Source organism: Schistocerca nitens, chromosome 6 (assembly GCF_023898315.1).
Source record: "Schistocerca nitens isolate TAMUIC-IGC-003100 chromosome 6, iqSchNite1.1, whole genome shotgun sequence".
In the NCBI taxonomy this organism is placed as follows: domain Eukaryota; kingdom Metazoa; phylum Arthropoda; class Insecta; order Orthoptera; family Acrididae; genus Schistocerca; species Schistocerca nitens.
Window position 1 is genome coordinate 453405999 of NC_064619.1, and position 26336 is coordinate 453432334.

The 26336-nt window shown below is 39.3% G+C and overlaps 1 protein-coding gene across 4 annotated transcripts; it reads left to right on the plus strand.

The window, feature by feature from the left end:
- The first annotated feature begins 228 nt into the window (after positions 1-228).
- LOC126262272 (uncharacterized) lies at positions 229-25627 on the plus strand. Of its 4 annotated transcripts, none has more exons than XM_049958784.1 (4): positions 229-355; positions 8412-8599; positions 23038-23243; positions 23397-25627. In XM_049958784.1, the coding sequence occupies exons 2-4, from the start codon at positions 8589-8591 to the stop codon at positions 23885-23887; spliced, it is 708 nt and encodes a 235-aa protein (XP_049814741.1). In that variant the 5' UTR covers positions 229-355; positions 8412-8588; the 3' UTR covers positions 23888-25627. The 4 variants fall into 4 exon arrangements, with proteins under 4 accessions (XP_049814741.1, XP_049814743.1, XP_049814740.1 ...); XM_049958783.1 differs by lacking the exon at positions 229-355 and adding an exon at positions 436-651; XM_049958786.1 differs by lacking the exon at positions 8412-8599 and having other exon boundaries at positions 237-355.
- Positions 25628-26336: the final 709 nt, after the last annotated feature.

A 26336-nucleotide genomic window follows, 5' to 3' on the forward strand; every position in this document is an offset into this window, starting at 1 on the left:
ACCATGCTCCCCTCAATTATCTTCAGTTTTACAAGGAATAGAGTTACTAATTTTTGATATTGTCGTTTAAATAAGCATGTTAGTTTCTTTTCCAATTTAAAAGATACCTCAATACGTAAAATCATATTTAAAAAAGTTGAAAAGCTAAAAATAATTCATAGCAACAGAAGCAAATATAAACTTGGATCAAGACTTTACGATATTTTCACCCACATCATAGATGATGGTCTAGATTTCAAACATGTTGACATGTTGGCCCTACGTTGCCAAATTGTGCAGTTTCGTCCCTATACATTTTCACTATTCGTACATATTGATCACGTGTGACTGGTGCTTTTGTATGTACTAGCGAAGTGTAAGTTAAATAAACAATGCTCTCAGTTAATTCTAAGCAGTTAGTTGTCGGTGTCTGTCCGTGCGACCCACAACGTGACAACGTTGTGAACCTTCGTTTACACTGTGCGAAAGTGTATTTAAACGAAGTGAATTAGCGTCGTTGATGTGTTTGTATCATTAACAAGTTTTGTATGAACGAAACAGATGCTTCTCCGATTATTAAAACTATCGTAAGACATAAATGTAGTAGATTTTTTGCAAGAATACATTTATTTTGATATTGAGCTTATAGTGGAATACGTTTGAAGGCTACAGGTAAGGGTCACTCGAGTGTATGTAGATGGGAAGCTACCACCCACTAAAATGTAATTTGCTACGAAATTCTCTTGTTGTATTTTTCAGCATTGTGTCACATAATTACATACAATAATTAAATACAATGAAATAACTTCGTTACAAGACGATCACTGTTTTCCACTTAGGCAGTATGGCTTCTGTAATTTGTTTCTTTTATTGCAAGCAATGAATTCTTTTTTCGATTGACTCGACTGCTGTCAAAATAATAAATCTATCCTGTGATGTTTAGACTGTAAGTCAACGTCCTTAAACTCCATTTTATTTTTTGCATTTCCCATGAGAACTGTTTGATACTGACAGAGACTAGAATCTGCAGAGGGTTTTGTTGTTGATGCATTTTACTATACTTGGCTCAATAAAAGAAACAGCTTATTTTGTTTATTTCCTTAATTTAAAATTCTGATGCAGAAAGCTCATTAGAACCAAAGTGCACCGTAACATATTTACCTGTCGTAGTGTTCACAACTTAAGAATTAAGCACTTCATTAGTACAATTTTGGGTAGTAATGTGCAATTCATGAAGATTCAGTGTTTATATTAAGTCAAGCAGTAGGAATGCTATTTGTATTTGTTGTAAATGGAAAAGTATTTGAGAGTCAGAACATCATGTACGTCTTTTGGGCCAGAGTTTGATAGTCATCATCCTCCCTTCCTCTGAAATCCTGGTTGTGGTCCATATACTGATCGTATTTTCACCTACATTGAGCAACTCTTCAAAATATTCCCTCCATCTGCCCAAGGCATCCACAGGATTCACCAGCAGTTTTCCTGACATGTCCAACATACTTGTCATTTTCTTCTTACCTCCCTTTCGAAGACTGCTAATTACGCTCCAGAATGGTTTTCCAGCAGCTTGACCCATAGTCTCCAACCTGTTTCCAAACTCTTCCCAAGATTTCTTCTTGGATGCTGCAATTATCTCTTTGGCTTTGTTTCTTTCTTCAACATAACTTTCTCTGTGTACCTGAGTTCTTGTATGTAGCCATTTTTGATACGCCTTCTTTTTCCTTTTACAGGCTGCCTTGACTGTGTCATTCCACCAAGCTGTTTGCTTCATCCTACTTTTACACACTACTGTTCCAAGACATTCTTTAGGCACTTCTAGTACGGTGACCCTGTACCTTGTCCATTCTTTTTCCAATGACTGTAATTGACTACATTCAACTAACTGGTACCTTTCTGAGATCGCTGTTATGTACTTGTGCCTGATTTCCTTATCCTGAAGTTTCTCCACTCTTATCCTCCTACATATGGACCTGACCTCCTGCACTTTCGGCCTCACAATCCCAATTTCACTGCAGGTTAAATAATGATCAGTGTCATCAAAGAATCCCCTGAATACACGTGTGTCCCTCATAGCCTTCCTGAATTCCTGATCTGTTATTATATAGTCAATGACAGATCTGGTTCCCCTGCCTTCCCAAGTATACCGGTGAATGTTCTTATGTTTAAAAAATGAGTTTGTGATTACTAATCCCATACTGGCACAGAAGTCCAAGAGTTGTTTCCCGTTCCTGTTGTCCTCCATATCCTCTCCAAATTTACCCATACCTTTTCATACCCTTCTGTTCGATTTCCAATCCTGGCGTTAAAATCACCCATGAGCAGAACACTGTCCTTGTCCTTTACTCTAACAACTACATCACTGAGTGCCTCATAAAAACTATCAATCTTATCTTGATCTGTCCCTTCACAATGCGAATGTACTGACACAACCCTAATTTTCTTGCTAGACACTGTCAAATCTATCCACATCAGTCTTTCGTTTACATACCTTATTGCAACTACGCTGGGTTCCATTTCTTTCCTGATGTAAAGCCCTACACCCCATTGTGCTATTCCTGCTTTGACTCCTGACAGGTAGACCTTGTATTCTCCCACTTCCTCTTCTTTCTCACCCCTTACTCGAATGTCACTAACAGCTAAAACGTCCAGCCCCATCTTACTTGCAGCCTCTGCCAGCTCTACCTTCTTCCCAGAGTAGCCCCCATTGATATTAATAGCTCCCCATTTCATTACCATTTGTTTGCCAAGTTGTATCTTAGGAGTCCCTGGTTTGTCTGTTAGAGGTGGGACTCTTGTCACCTCCAAAGGTCCGAGGCATTTTGCTCTGATTGTTGCCAGCATCATATTTAAAGTACCAGGGAAGCAGGTTGCTAGCCTTACTTGCCCCGAGTCCCATTGGGTTTTACCCCTAAAGGCTGAGGGACTAACCGGTGGATTTGGTAGTCTTTGCCGTATGAGCACAAAGGTGACCACGACTAAATCTAAAAACTTTAAAAATTTATTAAAAAAAACTATAAGAGAGAGAGCAAAAAAATTTACAAGTGCTTTCAGGATGATAAAAGAAGTAATTGTACCAAGTTTCATCAAAATCTGACATGTTGGTGCCAAGGCCTGGGTGACTTGACATGGAATGACCCTGAAAAGCCTCAGATAGAATCATCTAGGATAAATCAAGAAGAATGAATGTCTTTTGCACACATGATTGCTGGAGCAAGAGAGAGATCAGCTGTTTGTTCCAATTTATTTTTCAAAAGATCCACGTGAAATGAGTGTCTTTAGACTTGGTGCCTTTTGTTGCCAACATTTAAGTCTCAGTAGTGTCGGCCAGAATTCCAAGTCTGTAGTTATGTCATCAGCTGGTGGGTTGGTAACATTTGCTGAATTTTGTTTGAAGAATATTATGTTTGGATTACTTTCATACATCTTTGTAGTTCTTCATATTCGTTCCACTTGCCACTCAGTTCCTGAAGCATTCTCTTTGGGTCAAAATTGTGATTTCCTGAGGAATTCATTAAAAAGTAGGTGCAGAATTTAAACTGTTGTAACACTGATAAATAATTTTGGTGACAGAATTCCAGAATGGGATCCATTAGGTAACCCATCTGTGGTTTGAGAACTGGCTAAGTGGACCACTGGAGACTTGGAAATCTCTTGTAAACAATCCACTAATAGTCTTAGAAACTTTGGAAAAGTGTCCCACACGTGGCTTCTCTCGCATGGTAGTCAGGTGTATCCCCTTGGCTTTAGCCTAATATTTCTCTCATAATTGTAGCACTTAAGCCACCACAGACAACACAAGTTAGCACTGAAAGATAGCTCCAGGATCAGTAACAAATCCTTGCATATAATGGACTTAGTGAAAATTACATGCTAACTCAAAATGAGTTAAGTTGTATGAAAGTGTACTTTACCATGGTGTTTAGAAATTTTTCCCTGCACGATACAATACACTTTCTGTTGCTATCAGAATACATTTTACAATTATGAGGCAGTATGCTGAAAACGATAAACAATTGTGTTTCTTCGTTACAAATATTGTGTGTGACTACATCGTGGATAGTTGTGGGGATATCCGAAAACATACAAAATGAAGTTAAGGTATGTTGGAAATAAAAATTTGCAGTTTCCAATTAATGCTGAATTAATTTTGTTAGAGGTGGCCTTTCTGAGATGAGTTCAAAATTACCTAAATGTCAATGAAACATTTTAATTGCTTCCAATTATCTCACGAACCATCCACTCCGGAAACCTAATTTTTCCAAGTCTCACAAAGAACCTAACGGAGAACAGCCTCCCAAACCTTTTTCATTATGATGAGGATTTTTATTGCACTATCTGAAATTAATTGGTCACCTGAAAAATAGTAAAAACTTTTACATCCTTAACCATGGGGTTTCAATAGCATTGACTTATGAGGCTTAAAAATGCACAAGTATTGAATATTGAGATCTAAGAATATGTGAAATTACCTTTAATAAATATATGCAGCCATAGGTTAGATATGAACAGAATCTAGTTATGTTCTCAAAATTAACCATTGACCACTTGACATGAAATGCCTCTGTATATGATAAAATTGTATCATAGTTATCCTCAGGAGGTGAAATGTCTGGTATTGCCGGTAGACACATATAAAAGAGAGACACTACCTAGCTTTGGGACTATGTAGTTCCCTCATCAGATTGGAAGAAATGATCAGTATTAGCAAATTAAAATAGCAACTTTTTTTTTCTCAGGCTAATGCCTTTCATGGCAGCCGTATGGTTACACCCACTCAAGCAAGTATTTTTCAACATCATTTAATGGCCTGTTAGGGCTTTTTATAAACTAGGGTGACCATTATTTTAGCCCACAGTCAATTTATGATCAAAATTGTTTTCAATCATCTGATGACCATTGTCACTGAAAAGTCCCAAAGCATAACATGTATGCGTGCAGACATGCACACAGCATTTCACATATGGACAGAATCTGTGTAAATCTCTACGCCTTGTTTTATACTGCTAGAGGGGAAATTGGTTCTTAGTCATCCTATATGGTGGCGTAGTATTCTTCCGGGAAGGTCAACTTCCCCCACCAAGGGCAATGCTTGGTTTTAAGTTTACAGACAGAATGTACCTCCCAGCCATTCCTGTTCAGTTCTGTTACAAGAGCAGACAAAATGTCTTCACGAGTTCATGTTTGTATAGTGAATTTATTTTGCATGTCTGCAGCTGTTAAGTGAGCTATGTAAAAAAAGTTCAGCAGTTGGAGCAGGTAACTATCTACCATGCTACAGAAACATACCCCAAGTGTAACGTGCTGGCAAAGTGTATTCGACATTGTCAGTTTCATTGCCACTGTTACCACTGGCTGGTATACTTCCACAGTGTGAGGAGTACCAAATGCATTATTACCCCAGCATCAGCTTTCTTCCCAATGTCTAAAGAGGCCCAGAGGCTTCAATTTAAGTCAAGTGATGCATTAGAGCAGATTACTGTTCTAGATTTGAATGTAATCAGTCCCATTCTATCAGACATATTCACACCCACCTTAGAAGATGTACAGTATATTTGTGGCAGGTGGCCCCACCCAGTGCAGCCCACTCCACAAGTGCAAGCAGTTCCTAAATGTAAGAGATTTATGGAGTCTACCAGTAATACCGTCTTGAAATGCAATAACTTTCTTGTCAATCATTAATTCACCACAAAGTGACTGCAACACAACTTCACAGTACACTGTCAATGATAGACAGACACAAGATACCACATTTAACAATCCAACCCCTTTCCCACCAACACTACATAGGTCACTGATAACATGACACTTACAAATTAAACATTTCTCAGCCACCGTTTGTATGAATGTATAAACCCATTTAACAACTGCAAGTAAGTATTCATTTAATAAACTGAAAATAACTCCACCACATAAACATGTGCTCAGTGAATTTATTTTGTCTACGCACATAAGAGAACTCGAAGGAAATGCTGGCGAGGTATAGTCTGCCTGTAAAACTGAAAAGTCATAGGGGAAAAGTGAATAGGGCCTTTTTGTAGGAAATTTAATGTATTTTAATTTTGTAACAGAAAACATTTTCACTGGAAGCCTCAGTTTTAGTTATTCAAGAAAACATAAGACAGTGACCTGAAAAACATTCCCCATGCTTACATTCCACCAGTTAGCATTTGTAGTATACTGTTGCTCTTGGCACCGCTTCCTACCACGGCACAAAAATACGTGACAACAGGGTGTATACGCCCTGGAAAATTTGGCAAAAACTCGGAAATTTTTTCATCTGGGACAAAACCGGGAAAACTCGGGAATTTTTTATAATTCCATGAATTTTTGTGATTTTGACTGGTAAGAACCAATGCTCTAACAAAGAATTTTATTTTAGCCCACTATTGCAGAATAATACTGCACCAATAAAACACAAACAAGGGAAAAAACCAAAATAAAACTTAAGTTGCAAGGAAAATGCGCCAATTACATCAACAAAACACAGTGCACACTCAAGCGTCTGCCAACAGCAAAATGTGTCAAAGGCTTTAGGACGAGAACTATGCAATACTTCATAACAAAAATATTGCTTCCAATGAGTGTGACGTGAAAACAGTTTACGTTAGATTCGTTTGAGCAGTTGCTAGAGGGCTCATGCGCAGTTGAGTCGTGTATGAGCACTACCTGTTCCACCTGTGGCTACTTTTAAGTGCGGCTGTTAGCTGTATCAGCAGTAGCAATAAGCAGCCAGACTTCAGAAATGTTCCTGTCAGATTCGCGCATGCGTAGATTAGTCTGCGTTGTAGTGGGGAGGGGCAGTCTCCACGTGACTCGTGTTTAGGTTTAGTAACTTGTTATTTCCTTTTCCTTTACAGCTGTCACGTCAAATGACAACAAAGCGGATTTCTATGGCCGGAAGCTACCAATGAATACATTCACATAATTATGGAAGACAAAAATATGTTATTAGTTTCAATTTTCTGATTTTTTAATTTTATTTTTATTTCTAGGTTTTTGGCAGTCAAGCATTAATTGCCTTGCAGAACAATGAAATTATTTTTTACATGTGCAAAAGAAATCTGGCTTTTATTAATCTTTACCGCAGAACCAGTCAATTTGTTTGAAAAGAAGTTTTTCATTACACATTATTGGCTAGTGTCAGCTGTTTGCTGAATTAAAAGTGCCCGTTTTTATCTTTTGGCATGCATGGCATTATGTCATAATAAAGAATCAAACTTGAAAAATACGGTACTGGCACTCCAAGAAAATTTGCAGCCCTAAAACCTTACTGAAAAGCATAATAGCAGGGTGGGGCCTACGTCTTTGTGAATCTGGACATACGAATGTGCATTTTCAGCCGAATTATCCATTTTAGTGTGGTTTATGAAATTCCGATGCTCTTGGAGTATCCCCTGACACCCTGCTTCATTTACGATGTAATGTATGATATTTTTAATGCAAATATGTACGAACATTTGGGCAATCTACGTCATCGAGCTGCGCACTCGCATCAACGCCGTTTCCTGGCGCTCTATGATACCTGCTGAAACAAATTCCAGGTCGCGGGAAAATATTGCGAATGGTAGTTAAAAATGTTACTTTCAAAGTAAATTTTATTTTATGGAAGATGAATTATGTTACGTGTGCAAATGTGCTTTGAACTTCTTAAATCACAGAACGTTTGATTCTCACGTAAAGTGTAAACACTTAGAGAGCCAGCCACTGAAAAGAAACTTGAGCCCAGAAGACCAGACATTTATGTCATTATTTAAAATTTTACTGGCACATTTGTGTGATGTATATTAAAGTGTAATGCACACAAAAAAGGCCGATATTATGCATGAAAGCTTAGCTGTACTTGTAGCTACACTATGTTTATTAATTTAAACAATTTGCGTGTTCACGCTACTGGTGGTGATGTTGCTATTGGCTGAGTACATCACGTGTCTTATGCTCGGAATATCTGCCATTGTCGGCTGGCGAGATTACGTGACATGAGCTATGATTGGTCTATTAAAGTGCATCACAATCTCGATTCCAATGTTTTGCAAACTAAGGTGCTGTTTTTGGTGGAATTCAAATATATACTTTTGTAATACGAAAAATACACAGCTTACTTGTTGCTGCACACCAAAGATCTTTCCAAAACACACTTGGGGGGGGGGGGGTCGTGGTTAGTTTTCTAAACTGTCGGGAAGTTAAACCAACTTATAAAACCATTGAAAGGATTGATAAGTTTTACAGTTCCAAGGGAAAGTATACTGTCACTTAACAGGGAAAAAGTGTATTTTTAACCGGGAGTCTGGGAAAAATACAGGATTTTTTTTTTCTTTGTCCACACATACTGCCTGGACGACACAAATTTTTTCGTCCAACTTTCTTTCGTTAAATAGACTAAAAATCATTTTTAAAGCCGTTGAGGTCTAGTGTTGTGGTTGTCTTGTTTACAGTGAGTGCAGATACTGACTGAAAATCTGCGCTGGTTACAAAAGTCAAGAAATATGGACCAGACAGCATATGTCAGTGGTACTACATATTGTGCCCATATGGGAACATCATAGGAATAGTACCAGCTCAAATTATTCATGAAGGTTCATTTCATGGCTCATATTGTCAGTTGACAGGTCATGAACATGGTGTAAGTATAGCATACAGGGAATGGTTGTTCTTTAGATATTTCAGTTCTGCTTTTTTGAATGTAAAACTCCTAATAGTGTTGTGAGATGTAAAAATATTTCAGTTGGTAAAGAAATGGTTAACTTATGACAAGAGGTGTGAAAATTACTCTATTTATTCACATGTAGTGTAAAAACTAAATGACATAGCTTGCCGAGCCAGCATTAGATATACTTCTCCGAAAAATGCCTGCAAATGTGGCTAAACTGCTTCTTTCATTTAAATTATCTATTGATAAATGAACTGTTACATGTTTAGGACACAATTTTTTTCATAGTGTGTTATTGTTGTTCTCTTCCATGGTGACTTAATTTATAAGAAACGAATTTTTCCACAATAAGGCTTTTGTGTAATAATAAGCAATGTAGTAAAAAGTAATATAAAGATCTTGGGTTTCCACATAAAAGAGCCACTCTCATCTAATGGCGAAGCAGAAGCTGCAAAGGAGTCACCCATCAGTTTCCAAAGATAAAGGGCAAATGGGAGACAGAAGCGGAAGCACTGTATTGATGGCATGTTCACCCAAAATTCCACCAAAATTGCAACGATGTGTTTGCGGAACACAACTCACAGCATGTTGTGGCCAGTAATTGGTTCTAAACAGAACTTGGTGGTAGCCTTCGTTCCTGTTTATAAGTCTATTATTGGTCCTAATTTGCACCACTTTCATTGTTTTCTCTTCCCAGATCCATTGGCCTTGCATAGCAGAGTTGGGTCTGTCTGAAATACAGAGCCCACACCCAGATTAATATGTCGTGTTTCTTCAGAACCTCATGATTTAGATTGTATTTTAGACAGTACAACATCAGGTAGAAATGCTGTTAACTTGCTATCTTCATGTATTAATTCAGCAAAGTATATTGATGTAACTCTTCAGGCTTTCCCGGCGAGATCTTGACATGTGGAGTAATCTGGTCTACTGATGGATGTTTGTGTCACTCTGGCACAATATTTCGGCCATGTAACTTGTTGCCTTCTTCAGGTGCTACCTGAGACTGCCGTATTGGAGGATCTTGTCCAGTATTTATGCCCAGAAGGTGCTGGGCAATCTGTTTGCCATCCGCACCCGCCTGGTGCTGCTTGTAAGGTGTTGTCTCTTCCCCGGTGCTCCCTCGGACGTCCGCGCCCGACATGGTCACCATCTGTGGCAGCTCTCTGAGGACTGTCCTGTGTCGGGCGTTCTGTTCGCGGTCCGCACCTGCCTGGTGCTGTTCCTGAGGTGTCGGCACTTCCCTGGTGCTCCAACAGACGTCTGTGCCCGCCTCGTCCACCATCTGCAGTTGTGGCAGCAGTCAGAGGCCCGTCTCGCGTCGGGAGTTGCGTTCGCCATCCGTGCCCGCCTGGCACTGCTCCTGCGGTGTCACAACTTCTTGAGGAGTTTCTTGCTTCATTTTGTTGGGCCCTTATAAGCTCCAGAGCCGGACTCCACACCGAGCTGAGCTGGTAACCGATGTGTCGGTTTATTAGGTTGTCTGTGACCTTGATCTCGATGGCCTCCTTTATGACACTGTCCAAAATCTTGGTGTCTGTGTCACAATTTTGGTGTTGTACTCCATTGAGTGACCGAGCTCCAGACAGTGGTCCCCTGTGGCAGGTTTGGTTGCCTGTCTGAGTCTGGTGTGCCTCTGGTGTTCTTTGTGCCTGACATCCACTGTCCTGGTTGTCTGGCCAAAGCACCTGTACCACCCAGACTCTATGGACTCCTCAAGGTCCACAAGGAGGGGGTCCCTCTTCGACCTATTGTCAGTAACATTGGCGCAGCGACGTACCTCACTGCACAATACCTGAAGAGGATCCTGGCACCGTATGTGGGCAAATGTGCACACCACATTCGGAACTCGGAGGCCTTCCTACAACGGCTAAGGCAGCTACACACCGTGGACTTTGACGTCATGGTCAGTTTCGATTTCGTGTCGCTCTTCACACGAGTGCCACTCACCGATTCACTCAATATCATTGGATAGAAGTTCGATGGTGCCCTGCTCGACCTGTTCAAGCATGTACTGACCTCAACATATTTTCTTTACGGGTGTCAATTGTATGAGCAAATGGAAGGAGTGGCAATGGGCAGCCCTTTATCACCTGTGGTAGCCAACCTTTTCATGGAAAGGTACGAAAAGGAGGCACTTGCATCAGCCACTTACCAGCCCAAGTGCTTTCTTAGGTATGTTGAAGACACGTTTGTCAGTTGGCCCCATGGCAGGGAGAAGCTAGATGACTTTTTGGAACATCTAAATTCACGCCACCCAAGTATAAAATTTACTATGGAGCTAGAGAAGGATGGACAGCTCCCATTCTTGGATGTCCTGTTCAAGATGAAGGCAGATGGCACTCTGGAGCACAGTGTGTATCGTAAGTCCACCCACACTGACTTATACCTTCAAGCCAGTAGCTGCCACCAGCCGGCACAGAAGAATGGAGTCTTAAAATCATTCGTTCACAGGGCTCGGGCTCTGTCAGATATGGAAAGTCTGGCCACAGAGATAGAACATCTACAGCTGGTGTTCAGCAGAAATGGATACTCCTCCACAGATGTCCAAAGGCCACTTCATGCTACCAGCCAACCACAGGGTACAGAAGAGGAGCCAGAGGAGACGAATAAGGTGGCATACCTGCTATATGCTGGACCTATTTCTGTAAATATCAGCAGAATTCTTTCAAAATATGATATAAAGAGTATCTTCTGTCCACCCACCAAAATTGGGACAATGCTAGGGAGTGTGAAGGACTACCTGGGGCTACATAAACCAGGCATTTACAACATCCTGTGCCAGTGTAGGAAGTCATACATTGGCCAGACAACCAGGATGGTGGACGTCAGGTGCAAAGAACACCTGAGGCACACCAGACTCGGACAGGCAACCAAATCTGCCATAGCAGACCACTGTCTGGAGCTCGGTCACTCAATGGACTAAAACAGCATCAAAATTGTGACACAGACGCCAAGATTTTGGGACAGTGTCATAAAGGAGGCCATAGAGATCAAGGTCACAGACAACCTAATAAACCGAGACAGCGGTTACCAGCTCAGCTCGGTGCAGAGTCCGGATCTGGAGCTTATCAGGGCCCAACGAAAGGAACCAAGAAACTCCTCAAGAAGTTGTGACACTGCAGGAGCAGCGCCAGGCGGGCGCAGACCGCGAATGCAACTCCCGACACGGGACGGGCTCCTGACAGCCACCACGACCGCAGATGATGGACGAGACGGGCGCGGACATCCGTGGGGTCACCAGGGAAGGGCCAAAACCAGAAGCAGCACCAGGTGGGCGCGGACCGTGACCGGAGTGCCCAACACAGGACGGGCCTCAGAGAGCTGCCACAGATGGTGACCAAGTCGGACGCGGACGTCCGAGGGAGCACTGGGGAAGAGACAACACCTTACAAGCAGCGCCAGGTGGATGCGGACAGCAAACAGAGCGCCCAGCGCCCTCTGGGCATAAATACTGCACAAGATCCTCCAATGCGGCAGTCTCAGGTAGCACCTGAAGAAGGCAACAAGTTACGTGGCTGCAATATTGTGCCAGAGCGACACAAACATCCGTCAGTAGACCTGATTATTCCACATATATTGATCTAATTACCTCCATAATTTGCCTCACTGTGTTGGCTCTGCCAGAGGTGGATGCTTAGGCAGAAATTATTAGAAGCAGATGTAAGCTGAAGGACATTATCTTTACTTAACTTCAAACAGCAAGTCATAGTGTTTCCATTAAGGGGCCTAATAGTCATAAATGACCACAGAACAGAGAAACTGCTATAAACACTGCCGAGGCTTCAGCTGACTCCACTTGTAGACTGGGCTGGCATTGTTGCGTTGTCTTCTTATGCTAGATCTATGGTGTGTGTGTGTGTGTGTGTGTGTGTGTGTGTGTGTGTGTGTGTGTGTGTGTGTGTGTGTGTGTGTGTGTGTGCGTGCGTGCGTGCGCGCAGAAGGTGTGTATTTGAACCGGCTGCAGATTGATGGGGCCATCACATGATTTACTACCAACCTCAGAACATGTTTTGCCTGGTGTGGTATCAATACAGTGAGACACCACATATTGCAACCATTATTGCAGATCATCTCCCTCAGGTTTTCACATCCTCATCATCCAGTGAAATCTCGTATACCTATTGTCTAGCAATATTCAGATACATTTGGACTGTGTGGTGGCTGTGGTGTCAGGCTAGCAGATTGTAAGCATTCAAGAAGTCTCGCCATACCTGAAGTCATTTATCACATAGTAAAACCTTACATGGATCTGGAACTTCATTTATGTTGTGTACATGTGATAAACACTTCATGGCATAGCGTGTTAATAGCAGCCATATGCATGTCCTCAGTGGCTTGCTGGATATGTACTTGGCATGGGTAATAGTGTTTTCACATTTCCTGTAGATGTATTTTGCATTTTATTGTGCCAATAACAACACACAAACTGGTGCAACATTCAGTAGGCAAGCTTTCATCTTCACTTACGGTCTGAGTCATGTGAAAACCATAATTGGGCTGGATGGTAGCAGTTGAATGCATGTAAATAAATTCATCATGCATTTCACTGACCTTCAGCCACTAAGTGTTCAGATGTACTTGCTGAAATGCACGGATTTGAGTTGTGCAGTTTTATCAACAATTTCCTCTATGTATAGATTCAGTGTTCTCTATATATCAGGGAAGACCCTATAGCCACATCATCCATTTCCTCATCATATTGTTAGCCACATTGAAATTAAGTGGTTAAGTAGTAGTGAGAGCATTTTGGAGGAGACAGCCCTGCAGTGTCAATCTGTGGCGCAGAAAGACTAAGCTGCGTAGCTATCTAACTGTGCCAAGACTATTAGATCCCCCCGCCCCCTTGGTTTACATAACTATGGCATCCAGGAAATTTTATTTAAGAAAAACAATTCTGTTCAAGGCATGGATGGCCATTGTGAGAGAGCTCATACGTTAAACTCTTAGGGACCCTGACTTGGTTGCACATATACTGCTTCTGTGTCATTTGCACTTCACCTAAGAATTTTCAGTTGATATGTGGAACTGGGTAGATGGCATTGAAATAACATTTGCATAAACAACAGGATTGTTAAAGCATGGCAGAATGATGTGTGCGGACACAGAACATAGAACTCCTTGCCCATAGGGTGGTAATAAATCCTGTAGAGAAGGAAAAAAGCAGTGCTGCGAAGGATCATAATTTCACAATAGCTTAATGTAATTGCCTAAACTAGTGATCATAAGTGAAATGGAACAGATCATTAACAATTTGTATGTGGATGCATTCAAAAGTAGACATTAAACATGCAAAATCACCAGCATGTTGAAAGTCCCAAAAACAAATGTTAATGCAGCAGAAAGCAAAGTGCTTCATACATTGTGTGTCAATAAAGACACTGTAGAGCTGCTAGTGGATGGAGGCACTACAATGATCTTGTTGAGTGTCTCTGAATATCAACAAAAAAATAAGCCCATTGCTCCAGAGACCCAGCATGCAAGAGACTTGTGAAAGGTATGACATTGGTTTAATGAAGCAGCTATCTTTTTTGTGAAGAACTAGGACTTTCCACAGTATGGGATAACCTACTACATTCTAAAGGGGGGCCCTCACACACTTAATGTTTATTGCACAATAATATTATGTCTGTAGATTGTGCAAGGCCAAGAACAGCACAATATGATTGCACAGTATTTATGCCCGGGAGGCATCAGTTAGAACTGTGCTTTTGTAGTGAACATGTTGGTACTCAATGATGTGGAACCTTTATGTATTACGACCGAGTTGCTTGTCTTGCAAAACACAAATACACATTATGCAGAATGGACAGAATAAACCTGAAAAGCTTCCAGTAAACATTTCAGTGCACCTGGGGCCTACTCTCTGCAGCATAGAATCATAACACACAACGACAACTAATTGCAAAATCAACAAGTGAATATGTATTTCTCTACGGTGTCAACTGTTGCAAAAGAAATAAAACAGTTATGTAGTGATTATTGATTGAAAGCTTATATGAGCTTATACCAGTGGTGTGACAACTGTTGCAATGGGGAAAAAAGTATGCTCACTGGACAACTGGCCTGATCTTATTTTGCCAACTCTGTAAACTACTGCATATAAAATAAACATTTCTGTTTATTTTTTCCATTGTGGACAATGGGGTAGTTTGCATTTCCTAAACAGTCAGGAACCCCATTTCTCAAAGTAAGGAATATTGCTTGATATACATCATCCAGCATACTTCCTGATCTTTTTTCATTGGCTACTTTTTCAGTTATTTGTGGAAATGTGTTTGGACCTAATTGAACTTTTATTTATTTATGTTTCGTCAGGCTTCTGACTGATTTGATGCAGCCCATCCAAATTTCTCTCCTGTGCCAATTGTCCATCTCAGAGTATCAATTGCACCCTACAGCCTCAATTATTTGCTGGGTATATTCCAGTATCTTCTTCCTCAACTGCTTTTACCCTCTACAACTCCCAGTACCATGGAAGTTATCCCATGATGCCATAACAGACGTCCTATCATTCTGTCCCTTCTTCTTGTCAGTGTTTTCCATATGTTCCTTTCCTTGCTGACTCTGTGGAGAACCCTCTCATTTCTTACCTTGTCCGTCCACCTAATTTTCAACATTTTTCTGTAGCACCCCATCTCAAACGCTACGATTCTCTTCTGTTCCGGTTTTCCCACAGTGTGTCTCACTATCATACAATGTTGTGCTCGAAACGTACATTCTCAGAAGTTCTACCTCAAGTTAAGACCTATGTTCAACACTAGCAGACTTCTCATGGCCGCCGGAGCTAGTCAGTTTTTTACACCCTCCTTGCTCCATCAGTCGTAAGTTATCTTGCTGCCTAGGTTGCAGAATTGCATAACTTTGTCTGCTTCATAATCACCAATTGTAATGTTAAGTTTCTTGCTGTTCTCATTTCTGCTGCTTGTCATTACTTTCATCTTTCTTTAATTTACTCCCAATTCATATTCTGTACACATTAGACTGTTCATTCTATTCAACACGTCCTGCAATCCTTCTTCTCTTTCACCAAGGATAGCAATGTCATCAGCGAATCTTATTATTGATATTCTTTCACCCTGAATTCTAATCCCACTCTTGAACTTTTCTTTTATATCTCTCATTTCTTCTTCAACGTATAGCTTGAAAAATAGCGGTGAAAGACTACAGCACTTCATTCGTGGCCTTCCAGTCTTATTGTTTCCTCTTGGTTTTTGTATGTGTTGTGTATTACCTACCTTTCCCTATAGCTTACCCCTATTTTTCTCATAATTTTGAACATCTCGCACCCTTTTAAATCGTCGAACACTTTTTCACATTTGACAAATCCAATGGCTGGCCTTGATTTTTCTTCAGTTTTCCTTCCATTATGAGACACAATGTCAGAACTGCGCCTCTGGTGCCTTTAACTTTCCTAAAACCAAGCTGATGGTCATCTAACAGATCCTGAATTTCTCTTCCATTCTTCTGTATATTATCCTGGGTGGATGAGCTGTTAAGGTAATTGTACCATAATTCTTATAATTGTTGGCTCTTCAGAATTGTGTGGATGAAGATTAACCAAAAGCGTGACATTATATCACCAATCTCATACATTCTACATACCAACATGAATAGTCGTTTTGTTGTCACTTCCCCCAATGGTTTTAGAACATATGTAATATTAAACTTCCTGGCAGATTAAAACTGTGTGCCAGACCGAGACTCGAACTCGGGACCTTTGCCTTTTGCGGGCAAGTGCTCTACCAACTGAACTACCCAAGCTGTGCTTGCCCGTGAAAGGCAAAGGTCCCAAGTTCGAGTCTCGGTCCAGCACACAGTTTTGATCTGCCAAGAAGTTTCATATCAGCGCACACTCCACTGCAGAGTGGAAATCTCAATCTGGGCATGGAATATTATCTATCCCTTCTGCCCTATTTGATGCTAAGTCTTCCAAAGATTTTTTTAAATTCTGATTCCAATACTGGATCTTGTGTCTCTTCCCTGTTGACTCCTGTTTCTTCTTCTATCACATCATCCACTGTTGTGGAGGCCTTCAGTGTACCCTCTCCACCTATCTGCTCTCTCCTCTGCATTTAAGACTGGAATTCGCATTGAACTCTTAATGTTACTGCCATTGCTTTTAATATCACTGAAGATTGTCTTGACTTTATGATATGCTGAATTTGTTCTTCCTATAAGCTTTCTTTTTTTCATGCAGCCATTTTGCCTTAGCTTCCCTGCTCATCCTATTTATTTCATTCCTGAGTGACTTGTATTTCTGTATCCTTAAATTTTCCTGAACATTTTTGACTTCCTTCTTTCATCGATCAGCTGACGTATTTAATCTGTTATCCATGGTTTCTTGGCAGTTGTCTTCCTTGTGCCTAAGGTTTTCTTTCCAACTTCTATAACTGCCCTCTTTAGAGATGTCCAGCCCTAATCAACTGTATTGCCTACTGAGCTATTCATTATCACAGCATCTATAGCCTCAGAGAACTTCAAATGCATCTTTTCATTTTTTACTACTTTAAGTCCCATGTCTTTGTGCAATGATTCTTCCTGACTAGTTTCTTAAAATTTAGGTTGCTCTTCATCATTACTAAATTGTTAATTGAGTATATCTGCTCCTGGGTAAGCGTTACAATCCAGTATTTCATTTCGGAATCTGTGTCTGACCATGATAAAATCTAACTGGAAATCTTCCTGTATCTCCTAGCTATTTCCAAGTATACCTCTTCATCTTGTGGTTCTTGAACAGAGCATTTGCAATTGCTATTACTAACTGATATTTATTGCAGAACTCAATTAGTCTTTCTCCTCTTGTGTCTACTACCAAGCCCATATTGTCCAATAACCCTTTCTTCTACTCCTTTGCCTACAACTGTGTTCTAGTCCCTCATGACTATTAGATTGTCATCTCCCTGTACATACTGAATTACCCTTTCAGTTTCCTCATATACTTTCTCTCTCTGTCTCTTCATCATCGGCTTGCAACATTGCATGTATACCATTGTCAGTGTTGGTTTGCTGTAGATTCTAGTGAGAACAAACATATCGTTAAACTGTTCACAGCAACTCACTACATGCCCTACCTTACCATCCGTAACAAATCCTACTCCCATTATACCATTTTCTGTTGCTGTTGGTATTATGTTCTACTCATCTGACCAGAAATCCTTATCTTCCTTCCATTTCACTTCACTGACTGCCACTGTATCTAGATTGAGCCTCAGTATTTCCCTTTTCAGATGTTCTAGCTTCCCTACCAAGTTCAAGCTTCTGACATTCCAAATCCCGACTCATTGAACATTATCCTTTCATATTCAATAATTTTCTCATGGTCATCTGCCTCTTGACAGCCCCCTCACAGAGATCTGAATGGTGGACTTTTCCAGAATCTTAAGCTTAAGTATCATCATGATACTTCGTCAGTTCTAGGTCACATGTCCTGTGGATACACATTGTGTCTTTAATGCGGTGTTTTCCATGTTTCCATTGGCTTCTGCACCCTCATGCCATCGATCATTGCTGATTCTTCACCTTTAGGGGCAATTTCCCACTCCTAAAGGCAAAAGTGTGCTTTGAACCTCTGTCCACTCCTCCGCCCTCTATGACAAGGCTATTGGCTGACTGAGGGTGATTTCCTATGCTCGAAGACTTTGGCAACATTGCAGATGATTTTTATTGAAAATTTAGGGAGTAGCAGGAACCCAAATCTGGGTGCACACTGTCAATTACCCCCCTCCCCCCGCCCCCCCCCCCCCCCCCCACACACACACAGTCAACATCATTACGCAGTACTCAGTATATTGAGAGTGTGATGGCCTCTTAAGGCAAAAATGCCTCAATAGTTTATAGGAGCTTTCAAAAGTTTGCAAGGAGAGAATGCCCTCTAGGGCTGATTGTCAGTGTCATTAGCTGTTTGACCTATGAAATGGTCAGATATCAGAAAGTAGTACTGGAGCCTTTTGTGAGAAACTGTTGACATCATGTGGAAAAACCTGTGTGAATTTGTGAGACTTGCTGAAGAATGTCGGACTTGGCAAAGACCACCAACTGGTGAGATTCAGTGTTGTTGTTATTCAACCAAATGCCTCTGACCATGCATGGTGAGACTTTTTCAACTCAGTCTTCCCACAACTTATTTTGAAAAGTATAAGCGAATGCACAGTGTACCTATGGAATCCATCCTGAAACTTAAAGCAGACAATCTATATTTTGAAGAGTTTGAGAAAGTTACCATTGAAAACATGTGTTTCAAACCCATCTATCTCTGCATGTGGGTTTGAACACTTCCATCTTATGGCTGCATGGCAAGCAGGCCCTGGTAACAAATGTTGTGGACACTGAGAATGTAAAAATCCATAGTTGAAATAAAGGAAGATAATTGTCTCCCATTACTCAACATTTGGCTACAAATAAATCTTGATGACCTATTATGTCAGGCTATTCACAGCAAACTGAAACACAGGGATATGTATTTTCATCCATCCAGTCATCTGTCACCACTCAGTACAACAGTGTATTGAAGTGGTAATACACTTGTCTTGATTGCCAGTATACAGGGTGTTTCAGCACAACTATTACAAACTTTGAGGTGAGATAGAGTAAAACCTAGATGATGCAAAATCACATGTGCATGGTCAAAGCACTTTCTAGGTGCTGTGAAAATCACAAGGAAAAAAAGGACACAAACAGGGTGATAACACATGTTTATTATGCTTAGTACAGCAGAAACCAAAAAATAAGAACTAAAACAGCCACCACTTGCGATTAAAGGTGTTCCAAGTTACGGCCCACCCTACAATGCAGGCCACACATCTCTGGCAAATGGAAGATATGATGTCGTGGAAAACACCAGACATGTCCTGGACTTCCCTGGCAGCTGCCACAATGTGTACACAAAGTTCCTCGGCACTGTTAATAGGAATTTTATACACCAATGTCTTGACATATACCCAGAGGAAGTTTTCTAGACAAGTGAGGCATGGTGATCTCGCTGACCAATACACCAGGCCTGTGAGACCTCCATCACGGTCCAGGGCTGTAATTTTGAAAACCTTCTTTGAAATTTGATTGTTGTCAGTTTTATTCTTATTTCTTGCTTTCTGCTGCAATAAGCACAATAAACATGTTTTCTCACTCTGTTCATGTCCTTCCTTTCTTGTTTCATCGGATCTGTGTTATAAATGTACAATGTAAGACAAGATATTAAAAGACATATATTATGGCAACTCATTGAAGCTGAGAGACAAACCTATCAAAATCAATGGGTGCAATGCCACCTCCTACTCCATTTCTTGACACTGTCACTGCCCACACTGACACAAGTAGTTCACCATGCCATAATGCAAACAATTTTGCCAGTAGGTGGTGTTGGTGATGGTATGCCTGATAAAAAAAGATTATAAAATCCAAAGTTTTCTGTTGTATGAACATGGAGATTCGTTTTACATATTTAGAACATATTTTGCTTCCGACAAACTTAGATGTTCTTAGTATGCCGAGATGTGAAATCGATTAATGTTGGATAAGAGGTCTTCTACATGTGCATGTTGTTTTGTACTGTTCATTGCTCTCATAACTTTTTTCTAAACAAGAACAATGTGTAAGTTAGAGTGACAAGTACAAAGTACCATACTATACTGTCTGACTAAGTGAAGCACCCTGAACATACAGCTGGATGTTGATGTAACTATGTACTCATGGATGTGTATGTAAATAATTACGTTCGAAATAAATTTGTTGTTGCGAATAGCTTGGCATCAGCTGTGTTAGGTGTAGATTTTCCACCTATTAATAATATAGGAAAATGTCACTGCTGATGCCAAGATATTTGCAGTCAGCAAATTTATTTCAGATTAATTTTGAACAGGCGACAATTGTCATTAAAGTCTGTTCATCCAGATACAATTAAATTAATGATTGTAGTTGCAGTTCTCTCTGACAGGTGAACAGCCACGAGAGTGCATTAGTGTTGTTTTGCTACACCTGGTAAATTACATAAGCTGTGTGGACAGCATCAGATACTGACTAGTACTGTGAAGGACATGAAGATGATGTGTACCCATGTAAGGCAGCTTTATCAGCACCTGGTAAACTCAAGAAGGGACCTCATTGAGGTTCCCCATTAGGGGATGCAAACATGAAAAAATATCAAGTATACAAAAGCCAAATTTAATTTTCAAACTGAAATCTTCAACATTCTGCTAATAACTCGGAAATAAAAGGCTAAAACAAGTCACTATAACCAGTGTCATATTACTTTAGTGTTCTGAACCTATGTTAAGAAATGTATTTGGAAGCACTTGGCAGCTTTCAGTCACGAAAGCCCATTTTGATTTCATTTGGCAGGAGAGCTGCATGATTGTACATATACTGTTTTACATATGTGTTGATTTTTGGTTTGGGATTGTGTTAATTGTTGTGGTCTTTGATCCAGTTTGATGCAGCTCTCCATGCTAATCCATCATGTGCAATCCTCTTCATCTCCTGGTTAATACCTGAACCCAAATCCTGACACTACTTGGTCTCTGTCTCCCTCTACAAATTTTACTCCCCCCCCCCCCCCCCCACACACACACACACACCCCTCACCCCCCACTCTACTGCCAGACTGACTTTTACTTGATGCTTCAGGATTTGTCCTTTCAACTAGACCCTTCTTTTAGTCAAGTTGTGCAATAAATTTATTTTCTCCTCAGTTTGATTTAACCTCTTCATTAGTTATATTATCTACACATCCAATAATCAGCAGTCTTCTGTTGTGTCACATTTTAAAAACTTCTCTTCTGTTCTTGTGTTAACTGTTTATTGGGCACATTTTACATCTGTGCAAGGTTACACTCCAGACAAATATTTTCAGAAAAGACGTTACAACATAAATTTATATTAGTTTTTAGCAAATCTGTATGAGAAAAAACCCTGATTTGTTGTTAATTTTTCCAACTGTCTGTGATCACTGATTGAACAGCTTCTGACCAGTCCCAAATAGTTTGGAGCTGGGGAGTCCTCGGCTCGAGCAAAAGTTTCCACCCTAGGTGTATCTGAGACTGTTGGAAGCTGCTGCTTGAATGAACTGTGTGTGTGTGTACTCTGGATTTCAGCCTCCACATTTTATCTTGTGAGCTAATGTAACACCGAACTCTGTACATACTCATAACAACAACCTACACCCTGCAGATACACTTCAGACATGACACTCCCATTTCACAAAAGAAAGGTCCCATTGTGTTGAAAGAAAGAATGCTTTCAAATTAACCAGCTAAAGCTACCATTCTATATCTCCATCTGTGCAACTGAAACTATTTTTAATAGTAATGCTTTGCTGTCCAATTAGAAGAAAACATTAGTGAAAAAAATGCTTCGGTTAGCTCGTCTTTCAGAAACTTGTTATGGGAGACGAGCCTCCTGGAAAGCCTGAAAAAGTCTGAAGATATATCAGTGAACAAAAAGCTTTGAGTTCTTCAGTTTTGTTATTTGATGACTGTATCTTTTGTATTCTGGCCTATGGCGTTTGCTTGTCCCTGTTTTACAATTAGCTGTAGTATTTATCTTTGGCAAATCTTTTATAAATGCTAGGACCAAGCATCAACTTCCTGCATCAGTGTAGAATTATGTTATTGGATGTGTCAAACATGTGAAGTAGTGTCTGATTGAAACTATTTCTTAGATTCTTAAACCATTTTCCCCCCTTTTTCTTCCTCACCTGCACAGTATACTTTCTAATGTATTTTAATAAATAACAGTTTGTCTTCTATTTTGAGTACCTTTGCCCTACAACTGCTTTCATTCATAGTTATTGTAGTATGAATTTTGACAAGTATCATTTTAATCCACTTTCTGGTATGAAAGAGGCAGTAATAAACAATAACCAGTTGCATACTGTTTTGTGTAGTACTTATTTAATCCCCTGGCCATTTTGGGTAAAGGTTCACATTGAAATAGATGTAAAAATCAGTTGTGAATACAAATTTATGCAATGCGCCGTGATATTTTAAAAACTGAAGAAACACTAAAACGAGTAATGATTCAAGTTGAAAAAGAAATGAAATAAAGAGTACTTAATGGTGAGTGAATAGTTTTGTATTTGCAGGCATTAGTGGTAGATTGTCAGCTAAACACATCATTAAAATGTATGCTACATGTTAATGAAGAGTTTATCTTTTTCTGCATTTTTCCTTAAGATTTATTGCATCATAAATCAGCAACAAAGCTCAGTTGCAATCATGCACATATTACAACCCATTTTTTGCAGACTGGTTTTCCATTTAAGTCAAAGAGTGAAGGTTTATTTATTTGCCATTAATATTTGTTTCTGTCTTGCATTGCGTATATCCTGTCTTGAAGGTAAAAATCAAGCTCTCTCTCTTTTCGGTTGAACAAAAAATGCTGTAATGCCAACAAAGTTTTCTGTTTTTTTACTCTAGGAGGCCATCAAAGGTATCCCAGCAGGTAGCACACGCTGTACCTGGTTTGCATCTGATGTGTTCTGTAACAAACCAACAGCCTCATTCAGTTTCTGCAAACTCTGTGACATCTGCCAAAGATAATAAGAGAAATAACATTGCATGTTCTACTGATCCTCTTTATGGAACTATTCTCAACAGCAGCAGTTCTGTTAACAGTGCCATAGGTAATATCTTTTGTGGTGTATTCATATTTGTGATGTCCTGAGGAATACTACATAAAATTCGATTCTGCTTCAGTTTTCACTGCAGGTTAATGCTATGTTGCCTTCACAGTATCATGTTGTCTTTTTATTATTAGAGTAACATTTATGTTCTAGGAGACAGTGATGTTGAACTTCCATTAATTATGGCTAATTTGAAGTTACGTGATGTTGGAAGTGAAGTACCAGATGCTGTAATCCTGAAAAATATGGACTCTCAAAGAAGGATCACCAGAAGCTGTTCAAAGCCAACTGATTTTACTACACAGAACAGACGATGCAGTTTGAAACCAGCCAAAATGGATGTGGCAGATATTGAGAGTTATTATTTGAATAAGAAATTTCAGAAACCACTTGTGAGACACCTGGAAACTATATATGAGGAGCCAGTAATTAAAAAAAATGGTTCATGTTGCATTCTTGGGCCTAAGAAACCAAGAAAAATAATATTTACGGGGATATCTAAAGCCAAAGAAAAGAAGAGGAAAGCAAATATTAAAAAATTGAGTAGAAACTTTGCGTCTAGAAGGGCCAGTTTCTCAGCAGATGATTTTTTAATGCATTTAACTGGCATAATGTTGGAAGATGTGAGCAAGACTGACATGTGACCTTGAAATATTAGTAGCTGAAATGTAAACAGGAATAAAGTTCAAGATCAATTTAAGGATTGATTGAGAAGAAGCAGGGACCTGTGCATGTATCTCACAAAAATATGAACAACACTTATCTCCTGTAGACCAAAGTGCTGCCAAATTTCTCATGTACCAAACTGTTTCATCTACTGTTCATAAGAGTTCCCTGAAGAAAGTGAATAGACAGACTGCTGTTTGTAACAACAGACTTCAGAGGCAGAAATCGTAGACGTGCGATGATTTGTTTGAAAAATCCTTGAAGATGACGTCAGTTTAATCAGTGTCAGAAATCAATTTGTTAAATGGCTTAATGTTAAAAAAAACTTCTTGTGTGGTCTAGTGTTTCAGAACACCATAAATTTGAACACATTAAATTCTAGCTGAATTTGCTGGGTAAAGGTCTGCTAATAATCCTAGTACTTGCGTAATTGTAATTGTATTACAATAATAACGAGGAATTTTTCAGATGCCATAAGCTGAAATACATTGAAAGTAACACCTAAAATTAAAATATTGGTGTTGTACATTACTGTACAAATTAACTGGTTCTTCAAATATGTATACATTCACTATTTTCACCAATTTGGGATTTCTTTGTTGAAAAAATTATTCATTTTTCTTACAGATCACCACTGTGTGAATTTTATGTTTGAGTTCTTTAACACATGTTACATACGCACCAAAAACTTCTTTAAAATGGACAGTAAATCATGTGAATCTATGGTTTCCAAGGTATTAGGCTGTTGTGTTATGTCATAACATGCTCGATCATTATTCTCAAGTACTCTTGAGCATATTAATAAAACTATCAGTTTGAGAAACAGAAAAGCTGCTGTGAATGTTTAAATTAAGGATATACAAATTGATTCAACATATTTGTCCATAAATTATGTATTTCAGTGCTCAGTTTTGTGTATGTAAGGTTCTGTGGTATCCTTCACTCTTCTGTCTAAAAGCACAAAAGGAAAAGTTGATAGGTAGAAGTGTAGTAATGCAGAAAACATTCCTTATTGTACAGAAGTGTAATGGAGTGTTGGGCTTAAGAAATTAGTGTTACAGTTGTTAAGTTACTTATGTTCTTTAAATGAGGTGTTGGAGAGATTTACAGTTGGTGAATGAGATTCTGTGTCTCTATGGAATATAAGTATTTATATTAACATTAATTTTCCCATATAATTTAATTTTGAATTTTTTGTCCTAAATATTCAGAATTGTATGTAATCTTTTGTTTGGCATTGAAATTTTCTTGTGACACATTATAAGTATAGTAAAACTAAATTTTAGTATAATTTATACTGGCAGATGTTATCCAACAGTGTAATGCTGTGCACATTTTTTTCGACAATTCTGAAAGTAACATAATTAGGTACATCTAGCAACGTAAAAATTTTGGCAGGTTTAGGTGTACTTTGTGATTTAACAGAATCCTGTGTAAAACCCAAACCCAGTTAAGAATGTCTGTAAGAAAGAAAAAATGCAAACATTTTAAAAATCATCATTATGTTTTCGCATTTGTTTCAATGTCCATGCATATGGTGCACACACAAATTTACATAAGAAGGTACAAATGAGATGAATAATTGCATTAAAAGTTATATAATATGTGTTTCCCCTCCTTCATTTGATTCATTGTCCATGTTCATGTAAATGAAAGATCATATTTTAAATGATTCACAAATATTTGTACAAATAAAAATAGTTGGTCCACGATAACAACCTACTTGGTCCACATCAGTTCACCATAGCCGATGTCTTAGCCCTTTTAGTTCCCTTTTTGCCTTCAACATTCAAACAGCAGTTCAGATTGTCTTAATCTGGTCTCTTCCATTAGTATAAACTGTTCTGTTACCTGAGATACAAATTGTGAAAATATTTTATTGCTGTATTACTTCAGAAAACTGGCATCTGACTAGTAAACATGATAAGTGTTGTGGAGTGTAAAGAATGTGTGAAGTGGGTATGAATTACAGATTTCCTTACATCTTAAGTGCAAACTCATAGCAAAATTATAAATTCCTTTTACATGGCATAAACATTTCATAAGGATAATAATTTCTACTAAGTATAAAAGACAAGTTACATACTCAGTGAGATTAATTTGCTCCGTGTCAGATGAAGTATTAAATCAGCGACATTCCTTATAGGCAAATTGTCAAATCTGATACTTAATGTGAATGTTAAACTATGGTTTAGACAAAGCCGCAATTTGCAAATTTTACATATACTAAATTGGTGATCCCTTGATGCCTCAACACATGTCCTACCAACCGATCCCTTCTTCTAGTCAAGTTGTGCCACAAACTTCTCTTCTCCCCAATACTATTCAATACTTCCTCATTAGTTATGTGATCTACCCATCTAATCTTCAGCATTCTTCTGTAGCACCACATTTCGAAAGCTTCTATTCTCTTCTTGTCTAAACTAT